We start from the raw sequence: 13,187 nt of genomic DNA, 5'->3' as shown, positions 1-13,187 counted from the left end.
GGTAAATAATTGACCGAATGTTTTGTAGGAAATGTTTTGATTCTGACGTAATTCCTGACATAAACATAAAAAGTGTGTCGGGTGGCTGATTTAAAAGCGGTAACTTAACTTTTCCGTTTGAACAACACATTCCAGATGCTTGAGTTTTAAACTTTTATTATGGGATTGATAGTTATGGGGTTGGGGGCCGGAGGAGGTTTTTAGTCGGTGAATAAGTCCGGCATAACCCTGGGGACCGGCCTTAGGGTATGCGTAAACATTTTTCTTTTCCAACAAAAAAAAAAGCAGGATCTTAAAATTTGCAAAAGTTCCGTAGAAGAATTAACTAATCGATAGAACAAAATGGAAATAATAAATATCTACAATTAGTAGAAATCATTTGAGTAAAAACATTAATTATTTAATTGATTTTTGCTTGATAAGCTATTGTCTGATAAAGGAATTTTTTTCGATTAAGGATATTGAAATACAAATGAAGTCGTTTGAAGAAAAACGACTCCCGGGCGAAGCTCGGGTAACCAGCAGTACTATATAAAATACTATATAAAATATTATATCAAAGTAAAACATGTATTGACATCTCGGAATGTTAAATTTAATTAAATTTATATAATACTCATTGTATCCAAAAAGAATATGGTATATTATTACGGTACATTCTCGAAGATTTTTTCAAAATATAGAAACTTGTTTTAAAACATTGTCTTTCTAAATTTAATTTTAAGATATATATTTATACATATAATTAAATATATAAGTCTGTGCGTCTATATATAGAAAGACCTCTACAAAACTCTTAGCTCCAATTTTTTTTATAATACACTGCCTCTTAATTCGAAGCAAATAATTATGACATAATTAGTGCAAAACACTAATCTTTCATCTTTAATTGCAAAAAATTATATAATAAGAGTAATATAGTAATAATATATATGTTTTGTGTATGCATATTGGTGTTAGAAATTTCCGACTATAGAAATGAAGATACAAGTCTATTCGATTCCACTAAAAAATTAAAGGCCTCCGCACAATAAAAAATATAAGGAACAGATATTAGCGATTAGGACTAATGAATCAAAAATAAAGTTGAATACACGATGAAAAATACAGGCAACAGAAACAGGGAATAACACAGGCAATAGATTTTTAACCTATTGGAAGCCGTGCGTTAATGCTACACCAGCTTTATTCCTTTTATTTTCGCTAATATCTGTTCCTTGTTCCTTATACCTTTCATTGAGCGGGGGCCTTAAAAATCGTCTAAAGCGACGTTATCGCAAATATCGCACATACATGCGTGCCACAGCTATGTCATTGATAATTGATTGAAGGAAAGAGGTAAAGAGTGGGGTCACAGATTTCCGTTTACGTTCAACAAGATAACGCTACAGCAGTTTGTTCTGTGCCGGTTTGAACGGAGATAATGCTGTCATTTTGTGTGCATTGATTGCATCGGTAATTCGATTGTCAGTGACTGTTTGACAAGCGGCTTGCGACCGCAAAATCTGTTCTTTTCGATAAAAACGAGCGTCACGCACTTAAAAAAAAAATATATATATATTTATGCAACATATTTTCGGATCGCACTATATTTACATTGCTTTAATATGCAGCTTGATTCGCTGATAGATTTGGCGACATGGTAACTGCGGTGCCATCCACGTACCAGCACATATAAGGAAGCCGAGGCGTTATTATTCAAATTAAATGGGATAATATCTATTATGCTCCGTCTTTCGGAAAGAGACGTTAAGCCGTTGGTCCAAAGAGTTAAAGTGAGAGGAGAAAGATAGTATTGGTAGTAGATTGCGAACCCTGCGGGGATAGGCAATAAATTACGAATTTTACAGGAATTTTTTTTTACCTTTTTCTCGTTTTGTTTCTGCGAGCAGGAACGACCGCCTTCTACGATTCCACATTCAAGGTGCGTCTTTCAGCAGCCGTATGGCGTTATCGCTGAAGCCAATATCTGTCTGACAGTGTCGTAGGATCAATGAAAATAGCCAATAGTGACTTGAACCGAGTCCGTTCTTGTTCGAATTGTATTTTGTTCCCGCGGGACGGTGCATCCTCCAACTGCAGGTGTTGTCAACGCGACGTGTCGAAAACCGTTAGGGCTAGATCAAATAAAGTTTTCTTTCCCGCGGAGCGCTTTCCACAATGACAGCACCGTGTCGTCATAGATCAATGGTGATTTTAGTGTTGACAAAGTGACCGCCGCCAAATGATAATTTGTGCAAGGTAATCCTAAATCAAGCCTACTCGGAACTTGATCCGTTCACTCGTTATTGAGATCTCAAAATCTCGGGTACTCGCAACTCGTGCGTTCGCGTAAAAGAGTCACGGTGCGGTCTCGCTTCGCGTGTACGTCAGTTAATCTTTTAATTTAGCGGATTGTTGCCGACCGGTTGCGTCAATTTAAAATATTAGGGTGTATTCAGGAATTACGCCCAGGCACACCTAAGTAATTGTAATGCTATAATATACGTGACGTAAATTATAGCTTAGAGTTACTCAGGTTGAATTTCTGAACGCAGGCCTGATTTTATATTTTATCTTCGAAGTTTTCACAAATTGTAAAAAAAAATCAAATAAGAATTATGTTTACAAACTGATCTTCTTTTTGTTATTTGAAAAGAAAAGATTAAAAGACAAAAAATTAAACCGGATATTTATATTTTAATTGGAAGTGAGAGAATCTCATAGCGACCTGACGAATTTATCTAAAGACTCTACAACTGTTTCTCGAGCGTATTCTGCTGCATGCGGCGTATCGCATTTTAAGACGTATCTGATGTAAAGGAGGTGAATTTTAGCATAGCGCATGGATAGCGACATTGGTGCAACAGCGACATTGGTGCAACAGCAGCATCAAACGCTCGACGGTAATCACCATCAGGGTCAGAAGGAGCAGGACCAAGTGAATGGTACTGTTGAGTCTGCTGAGGGTCATGCAGTCGACAGGTTTCGCGGTGAGGCTGGATGTTCGGTGAAGAAAATCGAAGTCGTAGCTCCTGACAATGATAGCGTTGGAGATTCCTCTACGCAGTGCAGCGACGTTATAGACGACGACAATGAAGAAGAGGAGACGGATGTCGAGGAAAGCGGCGCCGGCGGCTGGATCATGAATCCGCCGGTATCGACCATCGTCCAGCAGCATCAAGCGTTCGATACCACGAATGGTTACATCGCCCTTCCGAACCCCGAATCGTCGAATTTCAGTGACGTTCGCGTGAAGGATTCGAGCAATGTACATCTGGGTACTGAGGTCAACTACAATGGTCCGGTTACCATAAACCAATTCGTTTACACGAATTCTACTCCGAATCAAGATGCGATTGAACTTGACGTTATCCGCCCCTCCGACAATATCTCGGATTTGTCGACGAATAAGGACAACGGAGCTTCAAACGGATGTATTTTTCCGCAATATACTAACTTAAATAAAGGTAATAGTTAATCGTGCAACGCAACAGACCCGTTGTTTTTAGTTTTTCTATAATACATATACTTCTTTCTTTACGTAAGTATACATATATAGATATGTTTAAGCATAAAATCGCCGGATAACTAAAAAGAACAGATCCTTTATAAGTTTCTGGATTTTAGGGTAACAACAATTTTATATAAGATACAGTTTTATATAAGAAATAATAAATCGTGACCCGCTAAATTGCATTATAGTGTAAATATGCTAAATATGCTATAAATTGAATATAGAAAATGTAAATATTTTTTATCGACATTATTGTAACAAGACATTACTTTTCTTTCCTGATAAAAGAAAATGTACTTTCAACTCTTTCAAACTTATAGTTTGAAAACATGTGTAATAAATATGTTGTGTATCTAAATATTAAAAACAAATCAATATTTATCTTGACAATTTTAAATATATTAGTAGAACGCAATGATTACTTGCGGACACTGATTTTAATCTGATAAATTCAAAAACATCATAAAATCAAATTCTCTTTGTTTTACACATAAACATTTCGTGGTACATGTAAACATATGTGGGTATACGTAATAAGCAACACAAAGTGTTGAAATGTTTACATGTAAAATGAAGAGAATTTGATCTGGCTGAGTAGCCTGAAATAATTAGTCGAATCGACGTCGATATCAATGCATTGATAAATAGTCGATGTCGAATACTGATTCATATCTTTGTCATCTCCGATCTCATCATAGTTGTTTTTTACGTCAATTAAACAATTGCGAATATTTTTGTAAGATTTATTCTATTGTCTTTCATCTGGCTCCACATCCAGATGACAAAAATATCAATCAGTATTCGACATCAATCATTCATCGATGCATTGACGTTGATTTGACTAATCATCTCTAGTTAGATAGTACTGATAGTTTTACGATAGTAATGCGATAAGAATCAATGATGTACAATCTTTATCTATTTTGAAGTAGTTTCGATAATTTCTTCCTTTTAGTACATGTCTTTTTTTATCTGAAAGAAACCTATTTACAAACCGTCAAAGCCATATGTTGACCTGTCAGAGCATGGGGGTTTTCGAAAGAACAGCCATTTCTTCTCCTACGTAAAGTATGATAATGTTATCAGAGAACCGTTCAGACTGCAACAATTTTTAAAAGTAATTTTAATGTCACGAATATCATTAAATACTTTGACCAATGGTCTTTGTCATACTATTCTAGAATATAGTTTAATATCGACAATATTTTAGATTTAAAATTGTTACACTTTAGTCGCGCCACAAGAGCTAAATATAAAAGAGCTATTTTGACTTTACAGTATATATGTGTTATGCTATCTGGCATATATTAGAGATATTGCATGCCGCAAATTGTTTACTTGATTAATTGTGAATTAATAGAATAACAGAAAATTGACACCAAATAAGAATTGTAATGCTTTACGTGAGGGACTTAATTAATGTAATTATAATACTCCTTTCGTACGCACACGTGCTACTCGTCATATTAATTGTGTATGAATTTCATCAAATGGTATTAATAAGTAGGTCGTGAAACAAACGTTCTAATACAGCTTTTTGTAATTATTCTAGTGATGCAATGGCTCTGGACGTGGAAACGTGCGGTTTTATCGTGCGTTCTAACTTTAATACTTCCAGCTATTGTAGTGCCTATAACTGTACATTTCACTCATCCGGACGTATCTCCCGCACCGCCGGAACCGACCACATCGGTCCCATTGGAAATTCCAGACTCATCGACCGATGGTAATTGTCAGTCTAAAAAATTTTTCGTTTGCAAGTGCGACATGAGGCAAACGTTATCTTATCACGATTGTAAACTTAAAATCTGTATCTTGCACTCTAATATTTGTATTTATTTCATTTCGGCTACTTAAAAGCGCATTTTTTTGCTTTTCTCGTGTCATATTTCAAAACACTTTGCATTGTCATATATAAAGAGTAATATTCTAGATTTTAAAGCTAAAATTTCGCGTATGCATCCGATTAAGATTGACACATTCGGTGTATTAAATTAAAAAGTTTTTAATTAATTTGTCTGCATGGTATATCTTTAATGCTTCTAGCTATTGTAGTGCCCATAACTGTACATTTCACTCATCATCCAGACGTATCTCCCGCACTGCCGGAACCGACCACATTGGTCCCATTGGAAATTCCAGACTCATCGACCGAGGGTAATTGTCAGTCTAAAAAATTTTTCGTTTGCAAGCGCGACATGAGGCAAACGTTATCTTATCACGATTGTAAACTTAAAATTTAAAATCTGCATCTTGCACTCTAATATTTGTATTTATTTCATTTTGGTTACGTAAAAGCGCATCTTTTTTGCTTTCCTTGTGTCATATATATATTTCAAAACACTTTGCATTATCATATAATATATAAGAGATAATATTCTAGACTTTAAAGCTAAAATTGGCGTATGCATCCGATTAAGATTGACACATTCGGTGTATTAAATTAGAGCTTTTAATTAATTTGTCTGCATGGTATATCTTGAACCTTTCGTATAATATGTACTATGTTTTCATGATTCGACTTTCAGATAATAATGGTACAGACACTTCGTTTCGCATTGTCGAGAGGGACGAATGGGGTGCACATCAGCCTTCGAGACCTCTAATAAAAATAAAGCTGCCAGTACCATATGTAATTATTGGTCGGTCACCGTCACATTTCTGTACCACGCAATCAGAGTGTACAACCAAAGTGAGGTTTATTCAGGTTTCTTATTTGAAAAGTAAATTTGAGGATATCGGCTACAATTTCCTCGTCGGAGGCGACGGCCTTGCATATGTTGGCAGAAATTGGGACTACGTCGGTGAACATACCTGTGATTTAAACGACAGAAGTATTGGCATTTCCTTCATCGGTAATTTCAGTTCAGTTGTACCGTCGAAACTACAATTACGTGCCGCGCGAAAGATCATAGAGCTTGGCGTCAAAGCCGGAAAGATCACGCCTGACTATAAACTGTTAGACAGTTATAATCTATATTGTCTAACTGTATATAAAGTTACTGGAGATGCCTTATATAATGAAATTATAAAGTGGCCTCATTGGTCATCCGAGATACCTGACCAGATAGCTTGAAAATTTAACTTGTAAATGGAATACAATGTCTGAAAATATTTACATCTTTTTTTTTCTTTAAATCTGTAATTGCTACTTATTTATGTCAGTGTTAGATATAATTCCAACAAGTTCAGTTAACAGTTAACTGAATATATCGCGGATCTACTATTTTCGCTCCGAATATAAAATCTTCTTGAATACAATGAAATATATGACAAAAGAAATAGTCCCTATAAATTTTGTAGCATCGATAAATTTTATTAGATCAAGCTAATTAGTGAATAAAGGAAGAAAATGTCATATATACAAATATATTGTGTGTTGGAGGTATGATAATAGGCGTTGTACTGGTTGAACTTTAGAATAAAATTAATTGGCTGTTAAATAAATATTAGAATTGAAAATCGCTATAGAAATATATATCATGCATAATACAGGATATATGTACCAGTAAGAAATGTTAAGCGGTCCATTTTAAGTCAACCACACGCATTCACTAATGTGTCCAAACACCAGATTACTCAGTTCAGTGTAAAGAATTAAATAAATATGCCAACATTTATTATATACTTTATTCTATTTTATAATATCCCACACAGCACACTTTATCTGAGGGACGTTCTACAGATAAAGTGGGATATCTCAATAACCGGTGGATATCCAGTGGATATTTAATATCCGGTGGATATCCAGCGGATGCACAAATGTCCCTCAAAATATCCTGTGCTGTGTGGGATACTGGATTTATCAGTCATGTTTTAATACCTAATTTTGGGGAACATCTTGTATATATTATTTAAAAAAAATTTAATTTGTTGTACATTTAACGAGCCTATAATTTGTTAAATAAAGAAACATATAAGTATTCAATTCCTGTACATCTTTTTTCCACTCGTCAAACATTATTTTGTACTCATCTCACAGTGGCGCGGATAGCGACCTACATACAATAGAAAATTTAAAAAATTAAAAATGCAAGAGGAAATGAGAGAGAGAAAGAAGAAAACAATATTGTGATAAAAGAATGTGAGGTCCAAAAAAGCGATGCTGCAGAAAAAGCGATAGAAAAAATATTTCCAGAAAGAACTTCACATTAGAAGTTACGGTAAATTATGGACAAGGAGAGGAACAAATATGATTACAGAGAAACTGAAAGGTAAGGAAAAGAAAAGGATAGTTATGGTTAAAAAGAAGATCTTAAAGGAGACAAACATAATCGTTGACAATGACCTAACTTGGAAGGTAAGACAGATACAGAAAAAAATGCGCTTGGTAGGGAAGCAGATGCGAAAAAGGCAAGGGAAACAAGAGTGAAAATCAAATATAGGAAATTACAAGTAATTGAAAGAAAGTTTACATAGAAAGGAGAGGGAGGTTTAAAAAAGCTAAATTTTTGGAGCAGGCAGAGTTCTGTTGACCCATAAATATGTCGGGCAGAGAGAAAAGGTGTTTAATGCTGTCATTCTTACGGGCTACGTGTCGGCGCCGTCGGCGGAGCCTCTATATAGTATTATTAAGTATATTTTTTTTTTTATTCAATAATATCTTTATATATAAAACAAAGTCGGGTTAGTTACACCATTTATAACTCAAGAACGGCTGGGCCGAATTTTTACCACAAGTATATGAAATAGGGGTAGAATTTTCCGGAATAGCAGAATAACTAATAAAATATCGAAAAAATTCACGTAAAAAAAAAATTAATCTAGAAAGATATCCAAATACATAGAAAAAATACATAGAGGGAGGGAGAGAGAGAGAGAGGGAGAGAGGGAGGGGGAAAGAGAGAGAGAAAGAAAGGGGATAAAGAGAGAAAGGGAGAGAGAGGGAGCGGAAGAGAGGGAGGAGGAGAGAGGGAGGGGGAGAGAGAGAAAGAGAGGGAAGAGAGAGAAAGAGGGAGAGAGGGAGAGAGGGGAAAGAGAGAAAGAGTGAGGAGGGAAAGGGAGAGAGAAGGAAAGGGGGGAGAGGGAAGAGGGGGAAGAGAGAGGAAGAGAGAAAAAGAGAGGGAGAGAGAGGGGACTATTTGCGTGTCTTATCACTACATTCATTACTGTTAGGCGGTACGAAGTTCGCCGGGGCAGCTAGTTATTATTAAATAAAACAAGTAGAAACTTGCACATTGCTTTCTTATAGTTTTTAAGTGTGCAAGAAGAAGCCTGCACATTGCTTCCTCTATGAGAAAGCCCGTTTTTTTATGCATAATTATTAGTAAATATTTATTAATTTAGCTTCCTCATAGAGGAAGCAATGTGCAGGTTTCTACTTGCACACTTAAAAACTATAAGGAAGCAATCTACAAGTTTCTACTTGCATACTTAAAAACTATGAGAAAGCAATGTACAAGTTTCCACTTGCACACTTAAAAACTATGAGCACACTTAAAAAAACTATGAGGAAGCAATGTGCAAGTTTCTACTTGCACACTTAAAAACTATGAGGAAGCAATGTGCAAGTTTCTACTTGCACACTTTTTTTTATGGATAGAGTATCATTAAAGATAGATTGGTGTTGAATTTGGTAATGATCGGTGAAGAGGTTACCAATTTTTGCCTAAAAAGTGTACAAGTTATACATGTAATCTTATATATATAAGGTATCATTAAAGAGAGATTGTTTTGATTTTGGCGAAGATTAGTGAAAGGGTTACCGATTTCTGCCTAAAAAATGTATAAGGTAGACCGAGGCAAATCGGATTACTAATTAGAACGATAAAATAGCTCGTTTAAAATAAAACACTAACGAAAATTGTCTTGAAACTTATATTAATCCAATTCGCCTCAATCTACCCTAAGTTATTGGATGGATAAATTTTGAAATATTGGACTATTTCTAATTTTATTATATTCTTCAGTCTTTTTTATCCTTATTTCATATATAAGTCTTTAAGATTTGGTTGATCACTTCTTGAGAGGCATTTAAAATTTTAAAAAAATTAATATAAAAAAAGAACAGTTTTACCGATTATCGCCAAATTCAATACCAACCTTTTTTTAATGATACTCTATATAAAATTACATGTATAACTAATACATGTAACTTTTTAAATCGGTAACTCCTTCACCGATCCTCGCCAAATTCAATACCTTTCTTAAATGATACTTTATCCATCAAATAACTTACACATTTTTTAAGCAAAAATTGTTACACATTTTTTGAACAGAAATCGGTAACTCTTTCACCTCAAAAAAATTTAAAACAACCTTTTTTTAATAATTCTCTATATAAAATTATATGTACATTTTATACACTTTTTAAGCAGAAATTGGTAATCCCTTTACCGATTATCGCCAAATTCAATACCAACCTTTCTTAAATGATACTCTATCGATTAAAAAAAAAATTCAACCCGATATCTCAATATTTGCAGAAATTAGAGCAACCACGGACATTTCTAAAAAAATTCAAAAAATTTTTTAAATACGATGGGATCTGTAAAAAGAAACTAATAAAAAGCATTTCAATTTATTCTGCTATTTGAAACTTTTTGAGCTCATATGAAAACATTTTTTTAAGTCTACATATGTATAGATTTTATAAATCAAATTAAAATAATATTGTTAACTACTTATACTCTCTTTTATAATTAATATAACATAGCAAAATAGCGTGTAAATAATATGCCATGAAACTTATTGTCAGGAAACTCTTGAGCGAAGTAGTTTTCTTTTCTCTATAAATATTATATGTACACGTGTGATAAATAAAAAAATGGTGCAAATTAGAAATTTGCACTTGGCTTCCTCATAGAGGAAGTGATGTCTGAAAATGCTAATACGGCCCTCTGATTGGCTACTATTAGCATTTTTTTAAATTCTATTACATTCTTTAGTTCTTTCTAATCCTATTTCATATATAATTCTAAGATTCGATCAATTATTTCCCGAAAAATTTGAAAAATTTCGGAACCGGTTTCCAAAAATCGGTAATAAAAAATTACATACTTTATGGCAATTCCTGGAAAGTTCTACCCCTATTTACTATTAGCAATTTTTTTAATTCTATGACATTCTTTAGTTCTTTCTAATCGTATTTCATATGTGGCGGTCTTCCGACCGCACAATCGAAATGGTACGCGCGCCGCGCGCGCGACCACTATCACGCGCCGAGCGCGAGGGCCAGACTACGGCCCGCGAAGCTATACGAAAGTGCCGCCGATAGGTGGCAGACTTTCTCGCGTTTCATTTCCCGACAGGGAAGAATAAAAGGCCACACAGCGACGGCCTAAGCAGCTATCGACTGCTCGCAGGCTCACCGCCAAGACCAGGAGAAGTCTTACATCTCGCCGCCACCTTGCCGCCGCCGAAGCTACGGCCACCACCGAGACAAGCTGCGCCACTTCGCCTGCCGACAACGAGACACCCTCAACGGCCCCTGGACTACCGTCCTGGCCACACGGGTAAACTCGTCCCGCTCCAGCTCTCACCGGTACGACTGACCCGTCCTCCACGCACACTCAACGTGGGACGTAAGAGTCCGGCGCTACACTTCTCCTCAACTATCATGGACGGCTCCTCCACTCTCGGCGCCTCTGCCGCCATCACCTACCAAGCAGCTCACCACGGCAAACACGACGCCTCGAATATACGGCTCAGTTCACCACGGACATACGACATGTGTCAGGATAAGACAATGTCGTAGCCGACGCCTTATCGAGGGTAGATGCTGTACACCAGGCCATCGACTACGAAGCACTGGCCAGACCACAGCACCTGAAGAGCCCAAACGGCCCTTTTCAGGGCCGCCTCCACGGCCCTTCTCAGGGCCTTCTTCGACACACTGACACACCTACATCTGTATCATAGGACATAGAATAAACGACCTATTTATTACATATATCTGTCTCTCAGATCACTCGTCGATCCTTCTCACGCTCCGGCATATCCTCTGCGAAGGGCACGCGACGCCCCAGCGTAAGTGGCAAGCGGCCACACATATATAATTCTTTAAGATTCAGTCAATTATTTTCCGAAAAATTGGAAAAATTTTGGAACCAGTTTCCAAAATTCGGTAATGAAAAATTTTATACTTTATGGCAATTCCCGAAAAGTTCTACCCCTACTTCATATATAATTCTTTAAAATTCGGTCTATTATAACGAATAACTTGTACACTTTTTAGGCAAAAATCGGTAACCCCTTCACCGATCATTGCCAAATTCAACACCAACTTACCTTTAATAATACTCTATTCATAAAAAAAAATCAAGCTCAATGTCTCAAAAATTGCGGAAATTAGGGCAATCTATAATTCTTTAAAATTTGGTTAATCAGTTTTTGAGTTATAGAATTTTGTTAAATTTTGCTGTTTTTTTAGATAAAAATCGGTAACCCCTTCATTATTAGCAATTTTTATTAATTCTATTATATTTTTCAGTTTTTTCTACCCCTATTTCATATATAATTCTTTAATATTTCATATATAATTCGTTAAGATTTGGTTGATTTCAAGTTTGAGGTTCAACACCAACCTACCTTTAATGATACTCTACGATTTTTCGACGTTTTCGAACATAAGCAACAATGTGGCATCGAAAACTCAAAAAACAATTTTTACTTCGGTCTTTTCTATCCCTATTTCATATATAATTCTTTTAAATTCGGTTGATCAGACTTACAATTAGCTTTATATGCGAGCAAAATTATGGACCTTTGATCGCGTATAAAGCTGGGTTTAATCAACCAAATCTTAAAAAATTATATATGAAATAGGGGTAGAAAAGACTAAAAAATATAATAAAATTAGAAATAGATCGATATCTCCAAATTTGTGGAAGTTAGAGCAACCACGGACATTTCTAAAAAAATTCAAACTTTTTAAAAAAAGAACCCGTTTACCGATTATCGCCAAATTCAATACCAACCTTCCTTGAATGATACTCTATCGATTAAAAAAAAACATCCCGATATCTAAAAAATTACGGAAGTTATACCATAAACAAAAAAAAAGATAATTCAACACCAACCTACCTTTAATGATACTCTACAATTTTTTGACGTTTTCGAACATAAGCAACACATTGGCATCGAAAACTCAAAAAACAATTTTTACTTCAGTCTTTTCTATCCCTATTTCATATATGTGGCGGTCTACGCCACCAACGATACATCCCTGCGCGATGCCTGCAATACCGGCAGTTCGCAGCAACGCCGCCAGGCGTCGCATTGCCGGGGCAGCTTCGCGAGTTCAAAGTTTTGCATCAACGAGTATAAAGGGAGACCCCCTACGGGCTCGAGCAGATTTTCCCGGCGCAAGTCGCCGAAGGCACAGAGCGCCCTGACGCTAAAGCCTATTGAGCGCTAGCCGCTTTCACGGCGCAAGACGCCTGCTCACGGCGCCGGATGCCTTTACAGCGCAAGTCGCTTCCTCGGCGCCGGTCGCCTTTACAGCGCGAGTCGCTTCCTCGGCGCCGGTCACCTTTACAGCGCGAGTCGCTTCCTCGACGCCGGTCGTCTTCAGCGCTAGCCGCTTCCTCGGCGCAAGTCGCCCGACCAACCACGGCGCTCGGTCGCCCATCACGGCGCGAGTCGCCGACAGCGCCAGACGTTTCCTCAGTGCGCGGTCAACTACAACGGCGCTAGTCGCCTACAAGGCGCTAGCCGCCCAGCCCATCGCGACGCGCGAGGCGCGAGACGC

General features: G+C 36.6%; 1 protein-coding gene across 1 annotated transcript; it reads left to right on the top strand.

Moving 5' to 3' along the window:
* Nucleotides 1–1,862: 1,862 nt before the first annotated feature.
* Nucleotides 1,863–7,396, top strand: LOC139816679 (uncharacterized). Its single transcript, XM_071784344.1, has 5 exons — nucleotides 1,863–2,241; nucleotides 2,817–3,449; nucleotides 5,049–5,222; nucleotides 5,543–5,653; nucleotides 6,025–7,396. The coding sequence occupies exons 2-5, from the start codon at nucleotides 2,825–2,827 to the stop codon at nucleotides 6,570–6,572; spliced, it is 1,458 nt and encodes a 485-aa protein (XP_071640445.1). The 5' UTR covers nucleotides 1,863–2,241; nucleotides 2,817–2,824; the 3' UTR covers nucleotides 6,573–7,396.
* The last annotated feature ends 5,791 nt before the right edge of the window (nucleotides 7,397–13,187 follow it).

The sequence above is a fragment of the Temnothorax longispinosus genome, chromosome 7 (assembly GCF_030848805.1).
Source record: "Temnothorax longispinosus isolate EJ_2023e chromosome 7, Tlon_JGU_v1, whole genome shotgun sequence".
NCBI lineage: Eukaryota > Metazoa > Arthropoda > Insecta > Hymenoptera > Formicidae > Temnothorax > Temnothorax longispinosus.
Note: the sequence above shows the minus strand (reverse complement) of the source record. Positions and strands in the feature narration are given on the sequence as shown.